At 42.0% G+C, this 27,808-nt stretch overlaps 1 protein-coding gene across 3 annotated transcripts; it reads right to left on the reverse strand.

The window, feature by feature from the left end:
* Nucleotides 1–1,817: 1,817 nt before the first annotated feature.
* palb2 (partner and localizer of BRCA2) lies at nucleotides 1,818–27,646 on the reverse strand. 3 transcript variants are annotated; one of them, XM_088303042.1, is made up of 14 exons: nucleotides 27,393–27,645; nucleotides 27,032–27,124; nucleotides 25,702–25,761; nucleotides 25,465–25,582; nucleotides 23,422–23,813; nucleotides 22,135–22,663; nucleotides 20,989–21,809; nucleotides 19,487–19,642; nucleotides 19,077–19,159; nucleotides 18,848–18,997; nucleotides 14,483–14,599; nucleotides 14,314–14,401; nucleotides 13,946–14,142; nucleotides 1,818–2,251 (listed from the first exon to the last, which is right to left on the reverse strand). In XM_088303042.1, exons 2-14 carry the CDS (start codon nucleotides 27,110–27,112, stop codon nucleotides 2,017–2,019), a joined length of 3,027 nt encoding a protein of 1,008 aa, XP_088159168.1. In that variant the 5' UTR covers nucleotides 27,113–27,124; nucleotides 27,393–27,645; the 3' UTR covers nucleotides 1,818–2,016. The 3 variants fall into 3 exon arrangements, with proteins under 3 accessions (XP_088159168.1, XP_088159169.1, XP_088159170.1); XM_088303043.1 differs by lacking the exon at nucleotides 27,393–27,645 and adding an exon at nucleotides 27,267–27,354; XM_088303044.1 differs by having other exon boundaries at nucleotides 2,133–2,251; nucleotides 13,915–14,142; nucleotides 27,393–27,646.
* Between the last annotated feature and the right edge of the window lie 162 nt (nucleotides 27,647–27,808).

Here is a 27,808-nt window from a genome sequence, read left to right on the forward strand (position 1 = left end):
AATATAATAAAAAAAAAAATATATATATATATGCAATATATATGCATATATATATATGCTATATATATATATGCTATATATATATATATATGCATATATATATTGCATATATATATATATTTTTTTTTTGCATATACAGTGAACCCCCGGTTATCGCGGTTAATGGGGACCGAGACCACCCGCGAAAACTGAAAATCCGCAAAGTAGCGTTGCACCTTCAAAAAAAAAAAAAAAAAAACACTGTGTATATATATACTTCGCACCTATATATATATATATATATATATATATAAATATATATAGGTGCAAAGTAGCGGCACACCTTCAAAAATGCTTAAAAAAAAAAATATATATATATATATGTACTGGTAGAGAGAGAGAGAGTGAAATTCATGTTATAACAAAAAAACTAATTATTATTAAAACTTATTATTTTTTTATTCCCCAGCCATTATTTTTGTATTTATTCAATTACTTCTTTTTGTATTTATTTAATTACTTCGACTTTTACCTGCTGGTACGCCGTCCGGTGTGCCCTGTGAATGTTATGATCCTCCAGCAGAACTGGAGGATTGAACAGGACCCTCCAAACGCAGACCCGGGAAAAAAGGTGGTGATACAAAGATATTTATTATCACAATATAGTCAGTGTAATCAGCGCGTCTCGCAGCAGCTGACGGCATGGCGCGAGACAGAACGCCCACACAGCTGAAAAAACAAAAACACACGCGGCATGACAGGCACGGATCATGACAGTGAAATGAAAGGTGGCATTCTTCATTTATTCATTTATAACTGACAGCCTCGCGCTCCGCCGGTGCCCGGGCGGAAAGTGCTCCTATTCGGCTTACTGTGACGCGAGCATGCCCTACTCCTCCGCCGGCCGGTCTCCTTCGGAGCTCACGCACGGTGTCCGATAGTGTCAGTCGCCACCAATCGTGTCCGGGGGAAACTGCTCTTCTTCGGCCACTCTCTTCTTCGTCCACTCTCTTCTTCGGCGCACGCCGGCCGTCTAACCGCTTCAGCGCCCCCTTGTGCCGCTCGGCGAAACTACAATGCTCCCGAATATTTTTTAGACCCGCGAAGCACTGAACCCGCGAAAGGTGAACCGCGAAGTAGCGGGGGTTCACTGTATATATATATATATATATATATATATTGCTTATATATATATATTGCATATATATATATATTGCATATATATATATATTGCATATATATATATATTGCATATATATATATATATTGCATATATATATATTGCATATATATATATATATTGCATATATATATATATTGCATATATATATATTGCATATATATATATATATTGCATATATATATATATGGCATATATATATATATATGGCATATATATATCTAGCATATATGTATATATCTAGCATATATATATGTATATATATATATATATATTGCATATATATATATATATTGCATATATATATATATATGCAATATATATATACATATATATAAATATTAACTACGAAGTATTGTTTGCATTTTTTTATTCAAAAGATTTTAAAAATTAAACAAGAGATTTAAACAAAATATTTTTAAACATTTGCTACTGCGCAAAGACAGCTGGGATAGGCTCCAGCAATCCTACGACCATTGTGAAGGTAAGCGGAAAAGAAAATGGATGTAATGAAAACCTTTAATATATTTAAATGTAGATCATTTAAATTATGAAAATTATAAAAAATTGTTACTCTAACTACCGTACTTAAATAAGTTAGAAATAAAACTACAACATATGCGATAAAGCAACTAAGGAAAGACACCAATGGTTTATCATTATTCATGAGTTTAATGCAACTTATAAACATTTATTTTATTTAATTTTTTGGGGGGGGGTGGGGGGGGATTTTTAACCAACACAAGCACTGAAGTCAGAGACATAGTAATAAAATTGTACAGTCAGTTGTCAACGTAAAAGTCTAGATCAGTGCGGGTGTCAGAATGGCGCTCTAAAACAAGCGGTTGTTATTAAAATTACATAAAATGGTCCCGAACGGTGAGGTCAAAATGCAAGGTGATGTCGCCGTTGTGGTGGCCTGTCACCAACGTGGCGCCGTCCTCCGCCCAGCGGGCCAGCTGCCAGCCCATACCATCAGATGGCTCCTTCACAGGGACGCCGTCACACAGCCGCCTTAGCTGCCACATACACACAAAGCCGCTCGGATTCCTGCCCACCGCTGCCACGTTACTGGCATCTGCCTCGCACAGCCTGCGGGAAGCAGAACATCATTAAAAAACTCATACAGCAAAGTCCTCCCAATTCACAATTGAAGTTACGTAATTGTGCACACTCTCTTAGAACTGAGCCTAGTTCAGAATTCACAGATTACATTCAAACTCCTGTTAAAATGGGAATCAGCACACAGCTGCCGCCATCTTAAGTGCATATAATTAATTACCCAAAAAGTACAGATGTTTTAGCAGCCTTTTCCGAACATTTTCCCCCGTGATTTATTTCATTTTTGCGCAATCACTCAATGTCATTTGGATTGTTCATTCTGAACACAGACACATTCCCCAATATAAATAGTTGTGCACAATTGTGCACACCATTATCTCAGTTGAGGAAAAATTGCATTTATATTTTGTATAGAAATTGTACAGATTATAGTTCACTTTAATTGAGGAAAAGTTTTGAAATCTTTATCTTGTCCATTTTTATTAAAAAAAAAAGGATGTGAAGACTTTTTATCCACTATCCATCCATCCGTTATCTGTTCCGCTTCTCATCACAAGGGTCGCGGGGGGTGCTGGAGCCTCTCCCAGCTATCTTTGGGCAGTAGGCGGGGTACACCCTGAACCGGTTGCTATCCAATTGCAGGCCAACCATCCGCGCTCACACTCATACCTAGGGGCAATTTAGAGTGTCCAATCAACCTGCCATGCATGTTTTTGGAATGTGGGAGGAAACTGGAGTACCCGGAAAGAACCCACGCAGACACGGGGAGAATTGCAAACTCCACACAGGAAGGCCGCAGCCATCTATCCCACGACCTCTGTGAAGCTATTGTGCTAACCAGTCGGCCACTGTGCCACCCTCCACTATAGATATAACATTTTAAGATGATTGGCTATTACAAAAAAAAACAACAACAACAACATCAGCGTTATCATCACATTGGGGGACCGGTGTGGCTCCTTGATAGAGTGTTCGTTTTCCAACTGAGAGGTGGTGGGTTCAATCCCTGGTCATTGTGAACATGTTGAAGTATCCTTGAGCAAGATAATGAAAAGTTCTCTTGATGGCATGTCATCAGCAGGTTGATGTGACAGCAGTGTGAAGCACTTTGAGGGCCTTAAAAGGTGGTAAGGCACTTTACCAGTGAAAGCCCATTTACTATTTGCCATTAGTGCAAACAGTGAATCCCCACTTATTTTCAGGTCACTAAAGTCATATTTTTGTCTTTTCTTCTATGAAACCTTTCTACTATTTATTAAAAACCTCACATGTTTGCATTTTCTGTGCTCTCCAAAATGCCCCGAGACAGTGCCAACGGCAAAGGGAAACTAGTAATTAAAGTCAAGGAAAATATGTTGAAGCAGTTCAATACATCTGAACTGAGAGATATATTTTTTGTATGTTGGAGAAGAGTTTAGTTTAGCCTTAGACGTTTGCATAAAGTATTGAGTGATTGCTCTGCATGTGAATGTTTTGTTGCTCTACACGTGTATGGCAGGTGCATTTTTTTCCAGAATAAAAACAAAAACCTGCAAGGCATTTTTTGTTAAAAGACATTAAAGAGTTTTGTCCTTCTAGCTTGGAGTATATTTGTGGTTTAAACTGTTCAACTATGAAGCAATCATTATAATAAAGATAAAGATGTCCTTTATTAGTCCCACAATGGGGAAATTTGAGGTGTTACAGCAGCAAAGATATAGATCACACAGAGTCTGCGGCGTAATGTAGCCGTTAATGTATAACATTAGCAGCAGACATTCATAAAAAGCATGCAAATATACACAGTATAAACGTATCTAAGTGTAAGGAAACACTCCTAATGCCTGTACATAGGGGGAAATGCTGTAATGATAAAAACTACTGAATGATTGAAAATATTGCAATGATAAAAATATTGCAATGATAAAAGTACTGTAATGGTAAGAGTACTGAAATGATAGAAAAGTACTGCAATGATAGAAAATTAGAAAATACTGCAATGATAAAAGTACTGTAATGGTAAAAAGTACCGCAATGATGGGAAATACTGCAATGATAAAAGTACTGTAATAGTGAACATCCTGCAAGGGTAGAAATACTGCAGTGATAAAAGTACTGTAATAGGAATACTGTAATGGTAAACAAAATACATCATTGGTCAATATTTAAGTACACCATTGGCTGAAAGTACAGTAGTAGTGTATATTGCATCCTAGGACTGCACAATTGCATTAATGCCCTCCCGTTTGTAGGCCTGACCCAATGTTCTTGTTAAAAAGTCTGACAGCAGTCGGCAGGAAGGAGCGGCGAAATATCTCTTTGGTACAGCGAGGGTGTAACAGTCTATCACTGAAGGAGCTGTGGAGTGTTCTCAGAGTGTCATTGAGTGGGTGGGCTGGGTTGTCCAGCATTGATGACAGTTTTGCCGTCATCCTCCTGCCCCCCACTGAGTCCACAGAGTCCAGGGAGCAGCCCAGGACAGAGCTGGCCCTCCTCACTAGTTTGTCCAGTCTCTTTTTGTCCCGGCCCGAGATGCCTCCTGCCCAGGAGACCACTCCATAGAACATGACTGATGAAACCACCGAGTCATAGAAGTTCCTGAGGAGTGTTCCCCGAACACCAAAGGACCTCAGCCTCCTGAGTAGGAAGAGTCTGCTCTGACCCTTCCTATAGAGAGCGTCTGTGTTGTCGCTCCAGTCCAGTTTATTGTTCAGATGAACACCCAGGTACTTGTAAGTTGAGACCCTCTCAACGTCTGTTCCCTGGATATTCACTGGTGCAGGTGGAGAGTGCCGACGCTTGCGGAAATCCACCACCAGCTCTTTGGATTTCCCAGCGTTGATTTGGAGGCGGTTCTGCTGACACCAGTCCACGAACCCCTGCGTAATCCCTCTGTACTCCCGATCGTCACCGTCAGTGATGAGGCCGACAATCGCAGAGTCATCAGAGAACTTCTGCAGGTGACAGGTTGTGGAATTGTATTTGTAGTCCGAGGTGTAGAGGGTGAACAGGAAGGGAGCCAGAACAGTTCCCTGCGGCGCTCCCGTGCTGCAGAGTAGCACGTCAGACACACAGTCCTGTGTCCTCACGTACTGTGGCCGGTTTGTGAGGTAGTCGTGGATCCATGTGATGAGTTGGTGGGCCACTCCCGCCTGCTCCAGCTTGTCTCCCAATAAGCTCAAATGCATCAATGTATCGGACCCTCCTGCAAGATGCCAATGCCAGCAACCGATACTTACTGTAAAATAATCTGACATTGAGTAAGTCCTCCTCTGCATTTGTTGGACTGCACTGTGATGCTTTAACAAATCAGTGAATCATCATCGACATCATAAGTAAAGAAAGGTCTTTTTAACAATTATCTGTCACCGTATTCATTGAATTTTATTAAATCAAAGTTACTAGTGGCATCAGTACTATGTATTGGTGAGTGTTCAAGAGTGAATAATTGCACTGGTATTGTGCCATATCCAACACCTCAATCATGTTATATTGGCCTTCCGTTGTCTCAAAATAAGCCACTTGTGCGGGGTTAAAGACGCAGTCACAATTGAATGAATGGCGATCCAAGTTGTCAATTTAATGTAAACAAGATTAACGTGCATTTGTCTGTCACGTGTGCTTGACTCAAAATTATTCGTCCTCGTCCTCCATTCCAAACTACAAATAAATTAATCTGTAGAATAGTTTGTTTTAATTGTGAGCTGGTCAAATACTGTTCCGCTGTCTTCCAAGTCCCACACTTCACTGCACAGGTGCAATAATCATGAAACTTAAAGGTTCACAGGCCACACCACCATCCCTTGTCTACAGAGGGCACCCTCCATACTGCGCTGCCCCAGTAAGGCAACAGTGGTGTCAAATAATACATTCATTCTGGCCCCAACATTCCAGATGCCATAGCAAATCAATTACCCGAACTAATAATTCAAGGGTCCAACAATTGATTGAGTTTCTGCAAAGAATCAAACACAAAACAGTAATTTACCGCATAAATATATCCATATCAAATTCATTACTCGTCTTGAGTATTAGTCCATGAAGTTCAGAGTTCATGAAAGGAACGTGCGTAGTCTATGATTTATTAAATAAACGCACATAGTCCATAATTCATGAAGCAAAAGTTTGGAGTCCATGCCCTTTGTGTGTATCAAGTGTGTCCAGCAGCCCGTGTTATCATTCCGGCAGTCCCAAGTGTATGCAAAATGTGTATATGTGCACTCGTGCATGCATGTGTAGGGACTGTCGACGAGGCTTCAAGCGCAGTCCGCTGCTGGCAAAAGAAGACAGAGCTTGTCCACCGGTCTCTGTAGAGTTCTCACGAGTACACTTCGACAAGCCCCTTCGATCCTGGTTCTGGTGGTGGTTTTGAAGGTGAATACATGACTTTCAATGTTCCATTGTATCCCAAGCAGCTGCTCGAATGGCAGCTTTTCTCTGTCCAGGTCTAGGTCTTTAATTAGCTTTGCTCTATGCTCCTCAGGGATGGATGCCAATACCTCGCGGCTATTACTAACAAGTTTTGTCAGTGTGAAGCCTCCCTGTGAGCAAGCATCCTGGAGGTCCATGGTTATCTCAATAGCTTCTTTCACTGTTGGGACGGATTGAAGGCAATCGTCAACATAAAAGTTGGATTTAATGGTCTCAGTCACTTCTTCTTCATATCTCTTGAGGTTATCCTCTGCAGTCTGCTTTAAAGCAAAGTTTGCTATACTGGGTGATGACACCGCACCAAAGAGATGGACTGTCATGCGGTACACTTCCAAGGGCTGGCTGGTGTCGCCGCCAAGCCACCAAAGGAACCTTAGCAGATCTTGGTGTTCCTTATGAACTTGTACCTGATAGAACATTGCCTCAATATCTCCCATAATCGCAATCGGTTCTTGTCAGGACCTGAGCAAAACACCCATCAATGTGTTTGTCAGATCGGGGCCTTGTAGGAGTTCTTTGTTGAGGTACAGTCGAACACCACTCGAAGTTTGCCCTTCTGCTTATGATAGATCCCATGAGGTATGTACCAAACTTTGCCATCTTCTCGATGCAACTGTTCCTGTGGCACTTTCTCCGCATACTTCTTTGTGATTACATCATTCATAAAGTTGGTATAATCTAATGCGTAGTTTGGACCTCTTCTGAATTTTCTTTTCAAATTCTTGACTCGCTCCTCTGCCATTTTGTAGTTGTTGGGCATGATAATATTCTTATTGCGCAGAGGCAGAGGTAAGGAGTATTGACCATCTTAGAGGGTAACCAAACTTGAGGCGATATCCATGAACCTTCTATCCTCAGCTGACATCTCACTTTTCTCTTCGTACTCCTTTTCAGAGAAATCCCGATTGTATTGCCTGATGAGGAGTTCCTCCAGACTAGCAACAGAAATGCGATTGGATGTTACTTCAGGAGGTCCACATCCTTCGTTAGCGGTGCAAGATTTGAGTGGACCATTAACCACCCATCCTAATAATGTTTTAACCGCATATGGTCCGTTATCTCGGCTGGTGATGATGTCCTAAGGTTCCAGTGCTTTTGGAATGTTGATGCCAATGAGAAGGCCGATATCCGAATCGATTTTCTTCAATTTTAGATCCTTGAGATACGGCCATCTCCTTAAATCCTTTTGAGTGGGCAAGTGCTGCTTTGAGACTTGTATCTTCTCCTGGGTATAGGCCCTAGGTATTTCAAGGTAGGTTTCACCTTCCAAATTGCCTACCTCCAAACCTATCAGCTCATGACTCGGGACCAGCTTCTACTGTCCCATTGTTTGCAGGAGGATTTGAGTCTTTCGTCCTCTAGCCTTCAGTTGGTTCATTAGGTTCTCCGTGCAGAACGTTGCTGTGCTGTGATCGAGGAATGGGTAATTGGTGACGAACTCATTTCCCTTCACCATCTTAACTCTAACTGGCACTATTGCCAGAGCATAATCCTTTCCGATTGCACCTCCAGTTGCAACAAGATTGGCACGAATCACAGAAGTCTCCTCCGTCTCTTTTATTTCTCTTTTATCCGCGGTTGTGGTCTTTGGTTGAAATTGCTCTCCACAACAGTATTCTCGTCACTCATTATATGAATAAGTGTTGGGATGCCTCTTTTGACATTTCTCACATGTCATCTTACGTCTACAGTCACAGCTCAAATGTCCTTTGGTTAGGCATCCAAAGCAGAGACCGTTTTCCTTTTGAAAGTTCACTTTTGACATATGCGTTTGCGACTTAAACCTTCTGCAGTCATTAAGTCCATGTTTTCCTTTACATAATCCACATGTGACAATGCTTGCCTGCCTGGTTGGTTGGCCTGTAGCTTTTCCCTCCACCACTGCTGTTACAAAGCTACTTCCTTTATTCCTTTGTAGTCTGTAATCAGTTGTCTTGGTTTTTGGCGCCATCTTATGGCTAGGGAGCAAATCATTTAAATCCCCAAACAACGGATCCAATAAGATATCAGCTTGTTTCTCTATAAATTCCACGAGATGCTGAAATCGAGCTCGCCTGTTCGTTCTTTGAAAGGTTTCATAAGCTGCTCCCCTCCATTTTTCACACAGCTTGTATGGAAGCTTAGACACAAAGATCCTGAGATTGGAGGGAACATCAAGCTCATCCATATCTAAATTCTAAATCTTGCATGGCGTTATGGCATCCTCTTAGATATAGTCCATAGGCTTGCAGTCTTTTTCCATCATCCCCTTTGATAGGTGTCCATTCCAGTGCCTTCTCGAGGTATGCGCTAGTGACTTTAACTTCATTTCCAAATTGCTTCTCCAATAGTCGCTTGGCTTCAGCATAACCTCGTTGAGCATCCATGTGCAGGCAACTACGTACAAGAGGGATCTTGTAGAGCAAGAAAGTAGAGCCTGTCTACACTGCTACTAGTAGTCTTGTCCTCAATTAAATATTCAAATGCACGGATGAAAGAATGATACGCCAATGGATCACCATTATACACAGTGACCTCCCTGGCTGGTAGTAAGGCCATCTTATGCTGCATTAAGATCAGGTCAGCGATATCGCCGCCCACGCCAGTAGGCCAGTAGGCCACTACCACGCGCCCCAGTAGTGACACCCCCACCGCTGCTGCTGGAATGAGCATGGATTTGATTTGGAGGAGGTGTGTGAGCTCTGGATTGACCACGCCCACTGGATCGGCTTTGAGGCGTGGTTTGACTGTGCGCTATTTTGGGGCTATGGGCTCTCGGCTGAGTGGAAACACTAGTCTGTCTAGCTGCCCTGGATTCACTTAGCCCATCTTCCTGTCCATTCCGCTGAGGGTGTTGAATTTCCAAGATCCTCTGCAATGGCGTTTTAGGCAAATTCCTTATCTCATTAAACTCTACTTCTGGACTTTGATTGAAACATTGTTTGGAGGCCTCAACATCAAGATATGCATTCATGCCATCCGTAGATTCCACCATCTCATCAGGTTCAAAACATTTTTCTTCCTCAAAACTTTGAAGGACTCTTATTTTGGCATCTGAAGCCGCAATATCTGTTTCCAACTCCATCTTTTCCATTTCCATCTTAAGTTTCATCTGGACATAGATTATTGTTTGAGCCTTCCATGACTATTCATATTAGAGCAGGTCGGGTTGCAGGCGAATAGTGAGCCTGTAAGGAAGGGTATGGAGTCTGTAAGGCTAGAGCTAACTAGCGCTATGCTAGACTTAGACAACACACTTAGCTTTTCTTCTAGATTTGAGCGCTACACACCATACACTGTTACATCTCATACTGAAATAATTTCTACTGAGGTGGCAATACATGATGGGTTTAAGCATTCCTCATCGGTCGGTTTTATCGACGACGAGCCGTTCTCTCACAATAATAGCACTCGAAAGCTGGTAAATAACTATCGGATTCCGACCGTCAGAAATTCTCGCCGCGTTTATAGTTGCTCAAGGTACAATCCGGGACCTAGGCAAGGTAATCTCCTTAATATTATGACCAGGAGTCCTGTTGCGCGGAATAACTTGGATAGACCTATTTTATTGAAACTCGTTTTTTAAAACATTAGATCGCTTTCATCGAAAACCTTGTTAGTTAACGACCTTATTAGAGACCATAATCTTAACATGATTGGTCTTTGCGAGACCTGGTTAAAACCGAATCAGTTTTTACCGCTAAATGAGGCTTCGCCTCCAAACTTCGTGAGCTCGCATGTTGCGCGCCCTCAAAAGAAAGGCAGGGGTGTAGCCCTCATTTCCGAATCTAATCTAAAACTTAGTCCTCGTCCTAGCAATTCCTTTAAAACATTTGAAGTTCTCATTATGCGATCCACATCGCGCTGCAGTTTTATCTTGCCGTTCTTTACCGTCCGCCTGGCTCTTATTCAGGCTTTTTAGATGAATTTTCTGAATTTGTAGCTGATTTAGTAACTCATGCGGATAATATACTTATCATGGGCGACTTCAACATTCATATGAATCTCCCGTCGGAACCACTTACCGTGGCGTTTCGGACAATAATTGATATGTTTGGTTTCACGCAAATAATAGATGAAGCAACGCATATAAATGGTAACACGTTAGATTTGGTATTAACCCGAGGCTTAGCATCCTCAAAAATAATTGTATTGTATTGTATGGTGTTAATAGGGACATTAGGGCTAATAACTGTCCGATAACCTTATGTCAATTTAAAAAAGTATCTCTTGAAAGCCTAACAAAATTGGTTAGTGCGGCAAAACCGACAACTTGTGTGCTCGATCTGCTTCCTGGCAAACTAATTAAAGAACTGTTTACGACCCTAGGACCGTCTGTTTTAAATATAATTAATCTATCGCTTACCACGGGTATAGTACTAGCAGCTTTTAGGACTTTTAGGTCTCAACAACTATAGGCCGGTTTCAAATCTTCCGTTTATTGCAAAAATTCTTGAAAAAGTCGTAGCGCAACAACTTAATGAATATATGACTGCTAATAATCAATTTGAACCTTTCCAATCGGGTTTTAGAGTCAACCACTCTACTGAGACGGCCCTTGCTAAAGTTACTAATGATCTTCTCATAGCTATGGACGCCGACACCTCATCAATATTACTCTTACTCGATCTTAGCGCCGCTTTTGACACAGTTGATCATAACATTATTAAAACGCCTTGAAACGTGTGTTGGCATTTCAGGTTCAGCGCTTTCTTGGTTTAATTCGTATCTGTCGGAGAGGACGCACCGTGTAATTCATGGCAATGCGACTTCGGATCTTTGTAAGATCACGTGGAGTTCCGCAGGGATCGGTACTTAGACCTCTATTGTTTAGCATCTACATGCTACCGCTTGGTGATATTATACGGAAATCTAACATTAGTTTTCACTGTTATGCTGATGATACGCAGTTATACATGCCGTTGGATATAACGAATCTGCGTGATTGCTATAAATTATAGGCATGCCTTGCAGAAATTAAACAATGGATGTCTTTCAATTGTTTGCGTCTTAACTCAGATAAAACCGAGATGCTCATCATTGGACCACCGCGTCATCGGTACCTTTTCAAAGACACCACTCTGAGTATCGATAAATGTAACATTGCCCAAAAGGATTCAACAAAAAAATCTAGGTGTTATATTTGACGCAACTATGTCATTTCAAATGCACATTAAAAATATTACTCGAACTGCATTTTTTCATCTGCGTAATATTGCTAAAATTCGCCCAATTCCATCAACGTGTGACGCAGAAATCTTAATCCATGCGTTTGTTATGTCTCGCCTCGACCATTGTAACGTTTTGCTCTCGGGTCTCCCCATGTCTAGTATTAAAAGTCTGCAGTTAGTTCAAAATACAGCAGCTAGACTCTTAACTAAGACGAGAAAGTTTGATCATATTACCCCGATATTAGCCAATTTGCATTGGCTTCCGGTCCACTTGAGATGTGATTTTAAAGTTCTGCTACTTACCTTTATAATATTGCACGGCTTAGCACCTTCCTATCTCGTTGACCTCATGGTACCATATGTTCCGTCCCAAAACCTTCGCTCACAAAATGCTGGTCTTTTAGTGATCCCGCGAGCCAAAAAGAAGTACGCAGGTTCTAGAGCGTTGTCTATTCGGGCACCAATGCTTTGGAATGCACTACCCTCAGGTATCAGAGGCGCCACCTCAGTAGAAATGTTCAAAACACTATTAAAGACGCATTTATACTCTTGTGCATTTAGCTGAACTATTTGTTGGCCTGTTTACTGCCGCTTTTTTTTTTCCTCTTTTCTTTTCTTTTCTCCCCCCTTTTCCCCCGGCTGGGGTATTAGGTAACGGTGACCCACTAGGAAGTTTAAGGTATTGACCAACTGGGCATGCACCTGTTCCAGTGATGTCGTCTTCCTGCAGCGCGACATTTGATCAATTTATTTATATACTTTAGCATAGAATTTAATTATTTATTGGCCTGTTTACTGCCGCTTCTTCTCTTTTCTGCCCCTCTTCCCCTGCTTGGGAATTAGGTGATGGGGACATGCTTTGAAGATTACGGCACTGACGAACCGGGAAGGGACCTGCTCTGCCGAAGTCGTCTTCATGCAGCGCCTCTTCTGATTTCCTGATATTTCAGCACTTCGTTGAACTACTTGTTGGCCTGTTTACTACTTCTGTTCTTTTTTTTTTGGTTCCCAATTCCCCTGCTTGGGAATTAGGTGATGGTGATTCACTTGGAAGTGGCTGTTCTGAATTTACACCAACTGACCGGTACAAGATCGATGGCTCATCCTCGGATATGCTGCCATGGATATTACGGCCCTGGATGAGGACCCACTCCACTGAAGTCATCTTCCTGCAGCACTTCATTCAATTGCCTCTCACATTATCTCATCTATTATTGTATAGCATCATTGTATGTGTCAAATGTTGCCCAGTTGGTATCCATTGCAGCCTGGTCGTCCTGGAAGGGGGATTCCCCCATCTGTGGTCCCTTCTCAAGGTTTCTAACTTTTCCCCTAATGTGGTTTTTGAGTTTTTCCTTGCCCTCCTCGGGGTTAAGATCGGGGATGTCGATTGTGGTTATGTAAAGCCCTTTGAGACTGTCTGTGATTAAGGGCTATACAAATAAAATTGACTTGACTTGACTATTGCAACAGTTGCGACCTTGATCCAATTGTTTGACGTGTGTCGCATTCCGTTCACATTTCAATCATCGGAGCGTCAGATGGCCAATATTTCAAAGCGTTTCCAAATGCGATCAACACAACATCAGCAGTCCATTCATTAATGCGGGTTACTCACGACCGATGCATCAATCCAACTCAGTTCTGCTGTCCATTAATGGTAATCCTTGGTTCAGACGAAGTATTTGACTTGTATAGTGGCCTTCCGTTGTCTCAAAATAAGCCACTTGTGCGGGGTTAAAGACGCAGTCACAATTGAACGAATGGCGATCCAAGTTGTCAATTTAATGTAAACAAGATTAACGTGCATTTGTTTGTCACATGTGCTTGACTCAAAATTATTCGTCCTCGTCCTCCATTCCAAACTACAAAGAAATTAATCTGTAGAATAGTTTGTTTTAGTTGTGAGCTGGTCAAATACTGTTCCGCTGTCTTCCAAGTCCCACACTGCAATAATCATGAAACTTAAAGGTTCACAGGCCACACAACCATCCCTCGTCTACAGAGGGCACCCTCCATACTGCGCTGCCCAGTAAGGCAACAGTGGTGTCAAATAATACAACACATGTGATTCATATTCAAGTTGCTTTTTCACAAACAGCTGGTCAAGATCATGCCGGCTGGAAGGCTTACCGAAAAACAGGAAGTCGAAGCTTTAGCTCACCTTCCCGACCAGGACCTGGGTGGGTCCAAATGGGCCGCCAGGATGCTTTTGCCGCTGAGAGGGTTCACCGCAACCAAGGAGAAGAGTGCTGGCTTCTTCTCTTCTTTTTGCTTGCAGAACATTTCACCCTTGGTGACATTTTGCTCCGCCTGCAGGCAGCCCAGGAACAGATGCTGCAGGAGGACGAACAACACACCCTGGACAGATGGAGAAAGTGATAAAGAGAAAAGTAAAGTTCTGAAATGTTTGCTCATTTTCGGTCAAAATATACGTGATTCCAGTTTGACAGCAATCAGCGAGAAATCTCTAGGACAAGTTTGTGCTTCAAAGCAAAATGGCAGACTTCCTGTCTGTGGGCGTCCACTTACACGGCAGGAGAATCCTCTTAAACAGGACGTTTGTGATAAACTGTCATCAAGCTCAATTTTCTGAAGCAAGACTCCGCTCTTTAAATTCCTTGAAAACAATAAAAAACAAAATATAACAGTGAAATCTCACGTGTACCTAAACAAGTGTCCACAGAGTTTTTAATCCTACCAGACAAAAAGTTGACCTCTCTCATCAGTGCCGATCAGAGCATCTGGGAGAACGTCCACCGGAGCCAGCGCCCGAACACAAACGTCAGGTGACGCCAGATGGAGACAGCATGAAGCGCTCCAGAGAAAAGAAAAGGAAAAAAAGAACGGAATAATTCAATAAATCGCCACTGACCAGTGGAAAACTTGCATGATTTTCGTCATTTAACTTTTCAATAAAAAAATAAATAAGAATAAAATAAGAAAAAGTTTTTCATAGGACAGCGAAGAAATAATTTTTCTTAATTTTTTTTTTTTTAAACAGTATAAGTATATACACCTTATTTTCCTGACTATAAGCCGTTACTTTTTCCCGGCTTTTCTGTGGATTTTTCTTTCGCCTGCAGGGGTGCTCTATAGTTCAGAAAATACGCTAAATAAATCTTGATTTTTTTTTTTTTTTCTCTTGGTCTTCTGTTCAGTTTTAATTATCAAAGTTGTTGCCATGTTAAAAGGCACTGTTTTAACAATCTGTTAATGCAACTATGTGCATTCACAGTGCAAAATCGTTCTGTAAATGCAGTAAACAACAATTTTTTTTCAATATAGAAAACTGCGGCTTATAGCCTGGGGCAGCTTGTATGTTGTTTTCATTTTTCTTTTTGTTTTTCCCCAAAAAAGAGTTGCTGGGGCTTAAATACAGGTGCACATTATAGTCCGGAAAATGCGGTACCTTATTTTCCAGACTACAAGTCGCTCAGGAGTATAAGTAGAACTAGCACAAAAATGCATAATGAGGTAGGGGAAAAAAACACAAGTCGTGCTGGCGTACAGGTCGCATTATTTTACAAAATACTAGATCAAAAACAGAAATTTCATCGTGGAAGGTAAATTATAACATTAAATAAAAGAATCAAGAACAGGCTGAATAGGTGTAAGATATGAAAACACAATGAAGGTTATGGAGCTACACAAGAAATAAAAAGAAAAGGTATCACTGTCTGTGCTCTAATAGAGAAGCAGTTGCGTGGCATGAAGCAGAAGCATCAAGAAGGTCCTCTTTCTCTCGCTGTGGCCACCTAGAATTTATTTTTTTCATTTTTTTTCATCGCAGTAAAAGTAACCTTTTCACCAGTCCCTAACAAGTTTCATATTCAGTCCAGACGTTCTCTCTGCCGCTAGATTACGGTTTTCGGTTGCAAATTTCACTACTTGCAGCTTTGTAGTCTGGAGAGTATGATTCTCTTGAGGGGAATTCGTATTGTCGTTCTCAATTGTCTTTGTAAGGAGTAGGAGATACGGTTACAGCATATGTCTACAACAGTAGTTCTCAAATGGGGGTACGCATAACCACGGGGATTCTTGAAGGAACTCCAGTGGGTACGCATAAAGGGCTGCACGATATTGGTAAAAAATGACATTGCGATTTTTGGGGAGGCTGCGATGTACATTGCGATATTGAAACTAGAAATAAAATAATCACCAGATGACTCAAATAGCTGTGTTTGGGAAGACTTTGCTTTGTGTATTATACAGCTCTGCGATGGTCACTTGATAGAAATACGTGCCCCACGGCATTTTATACCTTTTGTCGAGCCTGCAGATCATTTTTTTAAACCTGTCTTTCGTGATGGCCTTGAGTTTCACTTTCACTTTCGCCCCGTGAAAAGTTATGGCATTTGTGATTTGTCGATGCCGTTTGGACTATTTATCGTATAAGGTGTTATAATAAAGGGGTCTGCCATTGTTTTTTGAGTAGATGGTTTTACATCGGGTCCCACTAATGAGTCTGAACTGGTTATAAAGGGGCTCGTAATGGTTCAAATGGTTGGACGGGTTTGTTGTATTACCTCCTGTTGCAGCAACAACGGCAAGGCACTGTCGGCAGAGGGTTTTTTGTGTGTTGTATATTCCTTTTTATGGCTGAAATAACTCCATATGTTCGATGTTGACTTTCTTTTCTAAATCTATTGCTGCCCTCGTCTCTTCCATGTCGCCTGTTAGTGTTTTCAGAGCGCACACAGTCGTGGCGGTGAGAATGGATGGGGTGGGGGTGTGGCCAGTGACTGGGAAGGGGTGATCGGGACAGGCTGTGTAGAGCATACAGTAGCTTGCTGTTTCTATGAAGCTAACCAAATTTTGCGTGCTCCAAGAAAAAAAAAGTCAAAAACATTGCACGTCCTACGATGTGTCAATCGCGCATGCACACATCACAATCGCGATGTTCAAACCGCACATCGTGCAGCCATAGTAAGCAAGATTTTAAATAATATAAGGACACAAAACTAAATTTTATTTTCATAAGGTTATTCAATTTGATTATTTAAAAAAAAAAAACTGATTCCCCCCCCAAATGAGAAGGTTTCGATCCAACTTGTCACGTGCCACCTCTCGTTACCTGTCAATCACTTGACGACGCAAACAATGGACTGGTTGAAGCGTAAGTCTTCCGAACAAAACGGAGGTACCAGTGTAAAAGAAAGCCAAACCATAATCAGCAAAATTACGGTTGTACGTTGAAGATTTCATTTTATTTGGATTCATACACCCATAAATTGCAGCAAATCTGTGGCGCTGTGTGTTGTTTTTCTGCGGGGAGAAACTTGCTAACAGTTGCATGAAGCCATCTTAAGACTAAACATGCATGTCACGTTGGTAAGAGGAAAAACTGAATTCAGATCGTCACACAATATTCACTATCACCACCATTCAGTATTGCTGAACACCTGATAACAGATCCTTTCTATGATCCAAAATAGTACACTTTGTTGATTATATTTTTGTGGACCAATACAAATGAAGTTGGAAAGGTTCGAAAGTTTAATAAATCAGACACTGATGACATTCAAGTCTTTAGTTTTTTTGTTTTTTTTTTGTTTTTGCGCTAGTAAAGATGTACTTGGCTGAAAAAATATTTCACAGGGTGAACATCCCTGAAAAAAGGTTGATAACCACTGGTCTATAGTGCCCTCTTGTGGCCGTGTGTGAAATATGCTTTTTCATGTCTTTGTAAGGAGTAGGCGATATCCATGCTCAAGTCCAGAATGCCCTGTCGTGGCTGTCTGTGAAATCACTTTTTTTTTCATGTATAAAATAAATTGTAGAGTAAATCGCAGGACCAGCCACCCTATGAAAAAGAGTGAGATTTATAGTCAGGAAAAGCCGACGTCGCATGACCAACGCCCACAAGGACCTGGAACTCTTGCTGGAAGCAGAGGAGGCGTTATCGGAGCTGCCCGAATACCAGGTAGCCAAAAGTCTGTTGGACTCCATCAAGTTGGAGGCATGATGTCTTGCCGTGAGCTTGCATCGAACGTTCTTTCCTTTTTTTTTTTTAACCCACCAACTCAAGACTGCCGTTCTTTAGGATGCCACCGTTTTTTAACTCTTCGAATCAATGCAACAGTTATTATACGGTATGTGACTTCTGGGATACATTGTAGGGCTGGGAGATATGACCTCAAATCAACATCACGATAAATTGAGCAATTTTACCTCGATAACGATAATTGCACAATACTGTTGTCACTTGTCGAATCTTGCTTCACACTTTGAGCTTTTAGCTCAATTTCCAAGTCAACAGCATTGTTGTGTTGTCGGGGTAAAAAAAAAAAAAGGTTTGACGCGCCGTTTTGGGTGCTTACGACGCAATTTGTAGTTTGAGTTGTTTTGCTCAAACATCGTCTTTATGGAACCCAAAACATTTCCAAACGACAGATGTCGAATTTCTTTTGGAGACAAGCACAACAGGAACCACTACAGCTAACGTAACTTCGTCTTCAGCTGTGTCAGCTGCTTCTTGATTTGAATCGCCAGCTACGACCGCGTCGTCAGTTTTCTTTCTAGTTCATACGGGTAGTCACGTAACTACACGCGCTGTAGCCGTCCGTCTTAAAGGGGCATGAACATAGCCGCAGACAGAAAATACTTTTCTTTTTTTATTTTAAAAAAAAACTGAATTTACCGACATGGGCAAAATGATGTTGGTTATTGTAATACATTTCTGTAACCGTATATTTTCGGTTTATCGCCCAGCCCTAATACATTGTCCCCCCCCCAAAAAAACTGTCTACTGCGCAAACACTGCTCGGATGGGCTCCAGCATGCGCGCGACCCATGTGAGGATAAGTGGACCGGATAATGGATGGAAAAATAGCTTTGCCAAAGATTTCATATTACCTTCTATGTTTTCCATGCACTTCAGCTTCTCAAAAGACTTCATTTTTTCCGATGTTCACAAACACGTTTGCTTTGCAAAAACTTTGACAGTAAATTCACCAAGTTGTGTCCAATATTTCTGAAAAACATGCACCTTTGCTTCGCTGACACCTCGACTGTCTTTGATGTTTACAAAAACGCATACATTAGCTTGCAAAATCCCACTTACCGGCCATCATTCAACAGCGTGAAAACCTGCAGCGTGCAGCCAATCGGAGAGTAGGAGGAGGTGACCACCTTGGCCTCGGCCACGCCCACAGCCGCATGCACATAACCATCAATGAGCAGCACGGGCTGGCCGCCGCAGCACGACAGCACCCTGACCGCATGTGGATGTCAGGAAACGTCTCAACAAGATAAGAAAATTGGGCAAGCAGACAAAATTTGGTGTGGCTTACCTCACTTCTTTGATCTCCAGCCGACCCAGAGTCACACACACGAGGCCAGCAGCATCCGGGACGGGAAATACGTTAATCAACGGCTGCGTGGACAAACAACATTAACAAGATAACGGACAGTCTGTCATGGGCCCTGTCAGTTTCAAATAATGTCCTGTTTTTGAATACAGCGATGGAAACTTTAAAAAAAAAAAAAAGTCCAATAAATTGATTAATATGAAAAACAATCAACAGATCAATTATTGAAATAATTCTTAGTTGCAACATCCAAGCATTAATGTTTGATACGAAATAAAGAACGACCATCACCATGCTTAAAATTATTTTAACGGGGCAAGCCGCAATTTACCAATTTAGCTGAAATGCAACATGTGGAAGGGAATGACTACTTTTACTTACTACACACTCACCTCAGTGAAGGGCCACGTGTGTCGTCGCGTCCAAGCGTGCGATGACGACAGCCGACTCCACAAAGAGACTGCCCACTTTGATGCCGCGGCGACACACAGGCAGCCGTCCAAGTCCAACAGGGAGCAGGCATCCACCAGTCCGCTTCCTGCCGGAGCCTGAACACATGTACCCAAGTCGTTTACGCTAATAGCAACATTGCCCAAGTCATTTTTAACTTTCTGTCACAATATAAAGGAAGTCTGGCTTCCCTGCATAAACTGATGCCCCCGCGACCCGACAGGAATCGTGAACTTTAAAATATGACTGAAACACTTCCTTTCCCCCCCCTCACGCCCTCCCTCCCTCTCCCTCTCCTTCTCCCTCTACCTCTCCCTCTCCCTCTCCTCGCACTAGCAAACAGCTGCTCTTATATAATCACAATTAGTTTACAGCTTGAATTCTTTAAAGGTAGAGAAATGAATAAGATGATACAACATTCAACTTTGATTAAACTGCAGCTAGTACCAGCATTTCTGAGATGTTCACAAACAATGGTGTGGTTTAAATTGATGGCAATGCTGTGGCCTTAAAGGTTTTTGTAATTGGAACCGTTTAGTGCATTTCAAAATGAAACCAAACTGTACAATATGTAGAGTTGCACGATTATGAATTGTATGAATACAAAAAAAAATAATTGAAAACAAATTTCACTCTTCTTGGGCATTTTTTAAATGGAGAAGGTGATGAAATCAGAAGAGTAAATTAGGCAAATGTACAGTGCTAAATAAAAGTACAATAAACACTGATATTTGGTTTTAATTTGGTTTTTATTTAACCTTTATCCAAAATGATTTGCTTTTTTTTCACGAGTATGCACAAATTAATAGTAGTAAATTGAGTTCCAAAATTAATGCATAAGGTACAAAAAAAATCCTCACGTGAATAAAAAGGGCTCAAATAAGGGTTGACAATTTTTATGAATAAGGCCACCGGAACGGTAAGTAGGTCGCGGCCGGAGGGCGAGGGACTGACCGGCAAAAAAGGGTCATGTTCCCAGCTCTGAGTATTTGTGGGTGAAATGTGTTGTAACTTCTGGACTCTGTTGCTAACACGACATAGCCATGACACACCTAACCCACAATGCATCTCTTTACATCGCAGATGACCTGGATCAACATTACGGCGCAGGAAAAGCGCAAGATGAGGCAGTTTTAAGAGAAAAGCAAGGCGCCAAATAAATACATGAATGACTCGTTGACTACTTAAATTAATTGTTGACTATTTGGATCGCCGACGTCGTCAAGATTAGTCGAGTAATTCTGGTACCCATACAAGATACATTGATTTGGACCCATCTTGTGGTCAATGGACGATGCTGAAATGAGTTCAGGAGCTTCAATTACACAAAAGAAGTATTTAGCCGCCATCTTGTGGCTCTGGCCATGTTCCCCATGAATATCTGGGGAACACGTACCACGTATCGTCGGATCCAAGCCAAGCCGAAATGTGAAAAGTTTCTTACCCGCAGCGTGCAGCTTCCGTGCTCCTCTGTCGCCGGCAGAATTTGCGTATCAGGTGCTGGAGTGACATCGTGAGTGGTCGAGGGTTGGTAGGACAGGATAGGCGGAGAAAGGGCCTGAGTGGAGCAGCTAGGCGGGGATGGAAGAGTGAGAGAGGGGGCGGCAGCGTCGGTGGGCGACGTAGCGAGCAGGTTGAGCCCCAGTGAGGGTGGTGCTGGGCTGGAAGCGAAGGCGGGAGAGGTCGTGTGAAGTGGGCCCGGAGCCGCCGGGGGGCTCTGTCGGAGCTGAGAGTCGACACTCTTTCCATTTCTGTTTGTTTTGGGAAAAATGTCGCCAAGCCTGTTGTCCTCCGGGCCTACCACTTGAGGGTGATCACAGGCGTGAGGCAGTTCTTGTTGGCCGTCCAAACCCTTTGGTTCTTGTTCCATTGGACTTGAACACACATTGTAAGGGTTCAAACACGAGGTTCCGGTGAGTCGCATGTCCGTGTCTCGAGAGTCATAGACTTCTGATTGGCTGGATGAAATTCCAGCTGTGGGTGTAAGGCTGAGTGGTACGGCGAGAATGTTCGCCGGAGTTCCAGGATGCAGCGGAACGCCACCCGCGTTGTGACACGGTGATGCAAAAGCTTCCATTTGAGATTCCACAGCCACTTTGTGGAGTTTGCTGAGCTTCAGAGAGGCGAACTGCTCGTCGGGCAAGTGGAAGTCCTGATGGAGGTCAAAGTGCAACAGGTGGCCCATCAGCTGCATGGGGGGAAGAAGTGTCAGTCGAGGGGTGAGTTTGGGAGAGGGGAGGAGGAGGGAACCCCAACTCTCAGAACCTGCAAGGACATATTTGAAAAACAAATCGCGAAATTGTTTTTCACATCTACAAGACTTGTACTCTAAACATTCAAAAATGTCAGGGAGCGCCATTTTGCCCATCGCTGTGGACTGAAAATCACATTACAGTACCAAAGGGCTCAGCTTGTCACATGACCAAACCCATTAGGCAAGTAAGCTGTACACTCTGTATACTGGAGACTAATTTATTTTTGATGTTTCTGAAAAGATGGCTCGCTGAAGACAAAGTCATATTAATCTCTATGGAAAACCTCTGATATTTAAGAGCTCCACAGTACATAGACAATGTCATGCATGACTTACTTGAGACCACTGGGGTGGACTTGACCGTCATGTGAAAAACGGGAAAGACCTTCTGCGCCCCGGAAGAAGGCTGCGTGTCAGGGCACGTAGCCTGCAGATCGTCGGAAGGTGGCTCAAACTCTTTTGGAGTAGGGTGGACATTTGGAGAATCCGCCTCATAAAGAGCCAGGCCAGCAGAAGGTGAAGCTCTCCGGACCTGAAGGTTCCCCCTGCCTCGCCCCCTCCGACTCCTCCCCAGACGAGTGACTCGAGGAGGCGAAATGGCTTCTGAGAGGGTGTCGCAGACAGAACTCGGACTGTAACGCTCACTGGAGCTGACCGGGCTGGTTTTCTTCTGGCGAGGTCGCCCAGAGCGCAGCTGGGTATGGATAACGGCTTGGAGGTTCGGGTGGCTCTGCGAGAGAGCCATGTGCCTTGTGGTCCGGACGTAGTATTCCGCAGGGAAAAGTAGTCCCTCCACCAGGGTGCAGGACTCCAGCAGGTTCTTCCCCTTTCTTCCACCTGACACTTCTATGTTGCAAAAACTAGGCTTTATTTAGATTAAAAAAGAATAAATAAATAATTAGATGAGGAATACATAAACGCCATTTCAGTAAAATATTTATAGAACCGTGTGTGTGTGTGTATGTATATATATATATATATATATATATATATACACACATATATATATACACATACATATATATATATATATATACACATATACATACATACATATATATATACATATACATACATACATATATATACACATATACATACATACATATATATATATATACACATATATATATATATACACATATACATACATACATATATATATACACATATATATATATATACACATATACATACATACATATATATACATATATATATATATATATATATACATATACATACATATATATACACATACACATACATACATATATATACACACATATATATATATATATATATATATTGCAGAACAGCAACGTGATGTGTTTTATCCTATTCAGTATTATTTTCCATTGCACTAACTATTCTCTTATTTATCTAATTTATATATTTATCTGAATTATTGTTGTTTTGCACTGGAGAGGGGAGCTCTCTAATCTCGTTGCACACTTGAGTACAATGACAATAAAGGGATTTCTGATTCTGAGATATATATATATATATATATATATATATATATATATATATATATATATATATATTTATATATACATATATGTTTTTTTTTTCAGAAACTGCATCATTACATTTTAGCTTTGTTAACTGTACATGGTTTACCAAATTTTCAGTGCTCTTTTCTTGATGCGCAAGGTGTGCTCCAACTCCTCCTCCAGTGTGATTCTTAGTTCTGTTGGTGTTGTCTGTCACGTCTGTTTCCCTTCTTCCGTCTTGTTTTTCATCTTGGAGCGCAGGAACGTTCCAGTGTGACAGCAGCAGCGAGGGCGACGCAGATTCTGAACTTTGGCTTTCATCGGTGAACCTCGCCTCGTATTGTGACTTTCCTTCCACCTCGCTGCGCCTCTGCCAGCGCATGCGGCTGCGGCGGGAACGTAGGCGCAGGGTCGGACTGGCTCTGGAAGTGCAGGCCAGGTCACTGCGATTCGGTTCTGGTTCCGACGTGGAAGCAAGCGGAGTCCTGAGCATGTCGCTACAGCCAGAATGAACAGGGCCTGGCGAGAGTAACCGGGGTCACAAGATTAGGAACATTTTGGTTGCCTTTATCACAATATTCAAAAACGTCATTCAGTGTGCTGTGGTACAGTTAAAAGTTGGAGCTGGGTGATTAATGGATTTTATTGATCAATTAATTCATTAAGAATTAGACTTACAATAAGTTCAAATCTGAAATTGTAGCTTGGGAAAACAATGAGAATTGATCTTGAGGCAACATCACCATGCTCTACAAACACTTACATTGTGTTTGTTAAATGTTACGTTGACATTAAAAAAATCAAACATGTCTTCAATGCAAATGTAACGCAACCCCCCCCCCCCAAAAAAAAAACATCATCATGTATCACAGTGTTTACAGGTTAAAGTGTCCCTGCGCGTAGGTCTCACTTCTCACATACCCGATTTATACCTACATACGGTAGTTCAAGTTGGATTTTTAAAAAGTTGTTTAATTGAAAAAAAACAAAAAAACAAATGAGCAAAACATTAGAAATTGACCTGCAGTGTGAATATAACCAAATACTAAGGATGGGCGAGAACTGATTCTGTTGTGGCATCCAACTTAGAATACGCCACGGCAGGCTAAGACGAGGGGAGTTGAAACACTAATGACGCGCAGGCCAACTGTTGCACTAGTTTCACTGTTGTTTGTTGAGTTGCATCCATAGCGTAGGAAAATTTGACAGGCACTTACGTCATTTGCCATTCAAGATTCCATATTTTCACGACCATAAGGTGCACTTTAAAGTCCCAAATCCTCACCAAAACAGACGAGGCGCCCAGTACTGCGACGCGTCTTGTATACAGACTGAGACCCATAGTTCTGTATACATGCTATTCACTCGAGCAACTGGCCTGATGCCCCATTGAGCATTTCAGAGTGCATGTTAGCCAGCTGGTTGAAGTCTGAAGCACAGACTTGACTGTGACAACTAAATTCTGTGAATACCTCATTTGGTGATGGTTTCACACAATCAGAAGCTTTTAATTTTACATTTTATTATTTTACTTTTTATTTTTAACCAGTATATTTCAACATCTTCGTCACAGCAGGGAGGCAAGCCTTGCAATATTGCTCAAATTGTCAGTTCTGTTGTCCAAAATGGCGTTCGATCGCCACCAAAATGCAATTGCACATTACTACTCTTTCCCACTTCAACCTGTGAAAGTATAAAAGCGTTCTGCACTATAGTTTGCATTTATTGACATCAAACGTCTCTCTCTCTCTCTCCCTCTCCCTCAACCTGCCACCCCCTCTCTCACCCTCCCACCCCTGACGTAGATAATTATTGCTCTAGTTTAGAACTACATGAATATCCTGGCAATAAAGCAAATGTGTGATAACTATTTCATAATTACTCTTTCATAGGCCATCTTGGGTCTAGTCCTCCTTTATTAACAATACATGTACAGGGTGACCAATATGAAAAGGCCGATGAGGAAATGCGTCAAAATGCCTAAAATTGGCATCGATCGTCGCCCTGGTCGACAGTCAGTCGATCCCTAATTACATTTGTAAATAATAATGAATTCCAATTTGTCTTTAATTTTGTGTGTATTTTGTCTTTGATGTTTGCAAAAACGTGCATGAACTTGTCATCTGTGCGTCACATACTTTTGAAAACGATCTCTTGTGTTTTCACATACTTGCGCCATCTGTCGGCTTTGTCCCATCTGGGCCTGCCTGGTCTTGGCGGCGGTGGTCCTGCTTTGGAGCAACGTCGTTCCTCACGTGTTTCCGCTCCGCCTCCAGTTGCTCGGCACGCTGTCAACGCAGACGTATGAATAATTTCACACATTCATCTCTTCCAGTACCCCCCAAAGAGACATTACCCATGTTTCTCTTAAGATCAATTTATCCCTAAATAGGGGTAATGCTTTTACCTGTAGTTTCTGGGCGGTCTTGAGATACTCCTGCTGGAGCTGGGCCAACTTCCTCCGAAGCTGTGAAGAGAAAAAAGGAAGAATCATCATAGAAATTGATTGAATCAATTTCCACATTGTTCGGCATTGCTGTTTATTACGGCGATGCATTCAGTGGTTTAAAGTTAATGCAATTATCTTATTAACCAGACCCTTTCCACGAATGGTTAAAATGTATTCGAAAAGAATCTCCAGAACTTCCGCGGACAACCCAGGCTAAACTAAGCTCCTCCCAAACATATAAAAATTTAAACAATTGAGATGTGTCTGATCAACAGACACCAGTTACTACTTTACTTTAATCCAAGGTATTGACCAGCATTTTAGCATCACAAAAAGAATCATAAAATATAAGCCCAAAACAAGCCACAGTGAGCTTTTTCAAGGGATGTTTCACAAAAGAACAAACCCAACAGTGATATTGTAAATGGATGAACCATGACGGCTGAGGACTACTGCCATTATTTAAGCACAGAGTCAAAAACAACACAGAGGAAAAGCACTAATTTATATTCTTACTCTACTTTGAAGGTGTTTTTTGAGCAGATGTTTTATAAGTGATATCACCACGCTCCCCAAAATGACACAACCAATGAAAACAACTTAATCTCTCCAGAACCTGTCACTCACTTTCAAATATTGGTGTTGTACTCTGTTTGAAGTTTCCATTCCAACTCCTACCAGACTGCATTTTGAGTCAGCCATTTTGGAAAAAATATTTTTATGGGTAATGTATAAGAATTTAAAATTAATATTTAAGTGTTTTGGGATCATAGTTGTGGTGTATTATGCTATGAATTATAGAAAATAAAGTTGTTTTGGAGGGGCTTGGGAAGGGGGGCCGTCTGTAATTCATGAGTTATTTCCGAGGTGCAAGCCTTCCCTCTTGCTCTTTAAAAATATGTCCACCCATCCATCCATTATCTGTACCACTGCTCCTCATAAGGGTCCCATGCTGGTGCCCGTGCCTATCTCAGCTATCTTTTGGGAGTCGGTGGGGCACACCTTGAACAGGTTGCCAGCCAATCGCTGGACACACAAAGATAAACAACCAACCGTGCTCACACTCACACCTACGGGGACTTGAGAGTGTCCAATCGACCTGCCATGCATGTTTTTGGAATGTGGGAAGAAATCGGAGTACCCGAAGGAAACTAATGCAGGCACGGGTAGAACATGCAAACTGCACACAGGAAGGCCATCGTGCTAACCAGTCATCCACCATGCCCCCTTAATAAAGCCAATGAGAAGCAATTTAACATATGTAAAAAACTAAATGAATGATGATTACGTTATCCTTGTCATCACAGAAGAGCTTGGACCTCAGTTCCTCCTCACAGTGCAGGACATCCCCAAAGGCACCGCTCTGCATTCTGCTCACTTACTAACACAACACAACACAACACAACGCACAAAGTAAATAACACGTAAATAAGACAAAATACATTCAAACAAAGCTACGCATTAGCTCAGCGAGGCTAGGCTACACGCTAGACCAGGCGGTTTTCTGGACCCGAAGCTGTTACCCTTTGCGTCGCGTTCACGTCTTAAAATAAAAACGACAAAGGTTCCAGCGTTACACGAGAAGCTTGCCAATAAATAAGCAAATGTGGCTGACACTGAACGACAACAAAACATATGGAGATACATACGTTGACGCCATGGAAATTGTTCAACTACAGGTGACGATCGATGACGCAACGCTCGATTCGACCACAAGTCCCGTGACAACTGCCTGAAAACAGATGAAAGCAATCGAGCTCTGAAAACTGGATTGCCACGTTGTTGCTTCTACGTCAGTGGGGAACAAACAATATATTATACGGATTATAAAAATCATATTGGTTGGTTTCCAGACTTCCTGTGTGAAGTTTGCTAGTTCTCCCCGTGCCTGGGTAGGTTTTCTTCGGGTCCTCTGGTTTCTCCCAAATTGCAAAAAAACAAAACATGTGTAGGTTGATTGGACACTCTGTATTGCATGTGCCCTGTGATTGGCTGGCAACCAATCCCATGTGTACCCTGCCTAGGGCCCGAAAACAGCTGGGATTAGGTTTCAGCACCCGCGCGA

This window comes from Idiotropiscis lumnitzeri, chromosome 8 (assembly GCF_059441095.1).
Source record: "Idiotropiscis lumnitzeri isolate Australia: NSW breed Sydney's pygmy pipehorse chromosome 8, RoL_Ilum_1.0, whole genome shotgun sequence".
In the NCBI taxonomy this organism is placed as follows: Eukaryota; Metazoa; Chordata; class Actinopteri; order Syngnathiformes; family Syngnathidae; genus Idiotropiscis; species Idiotropiscis lumnitzeri.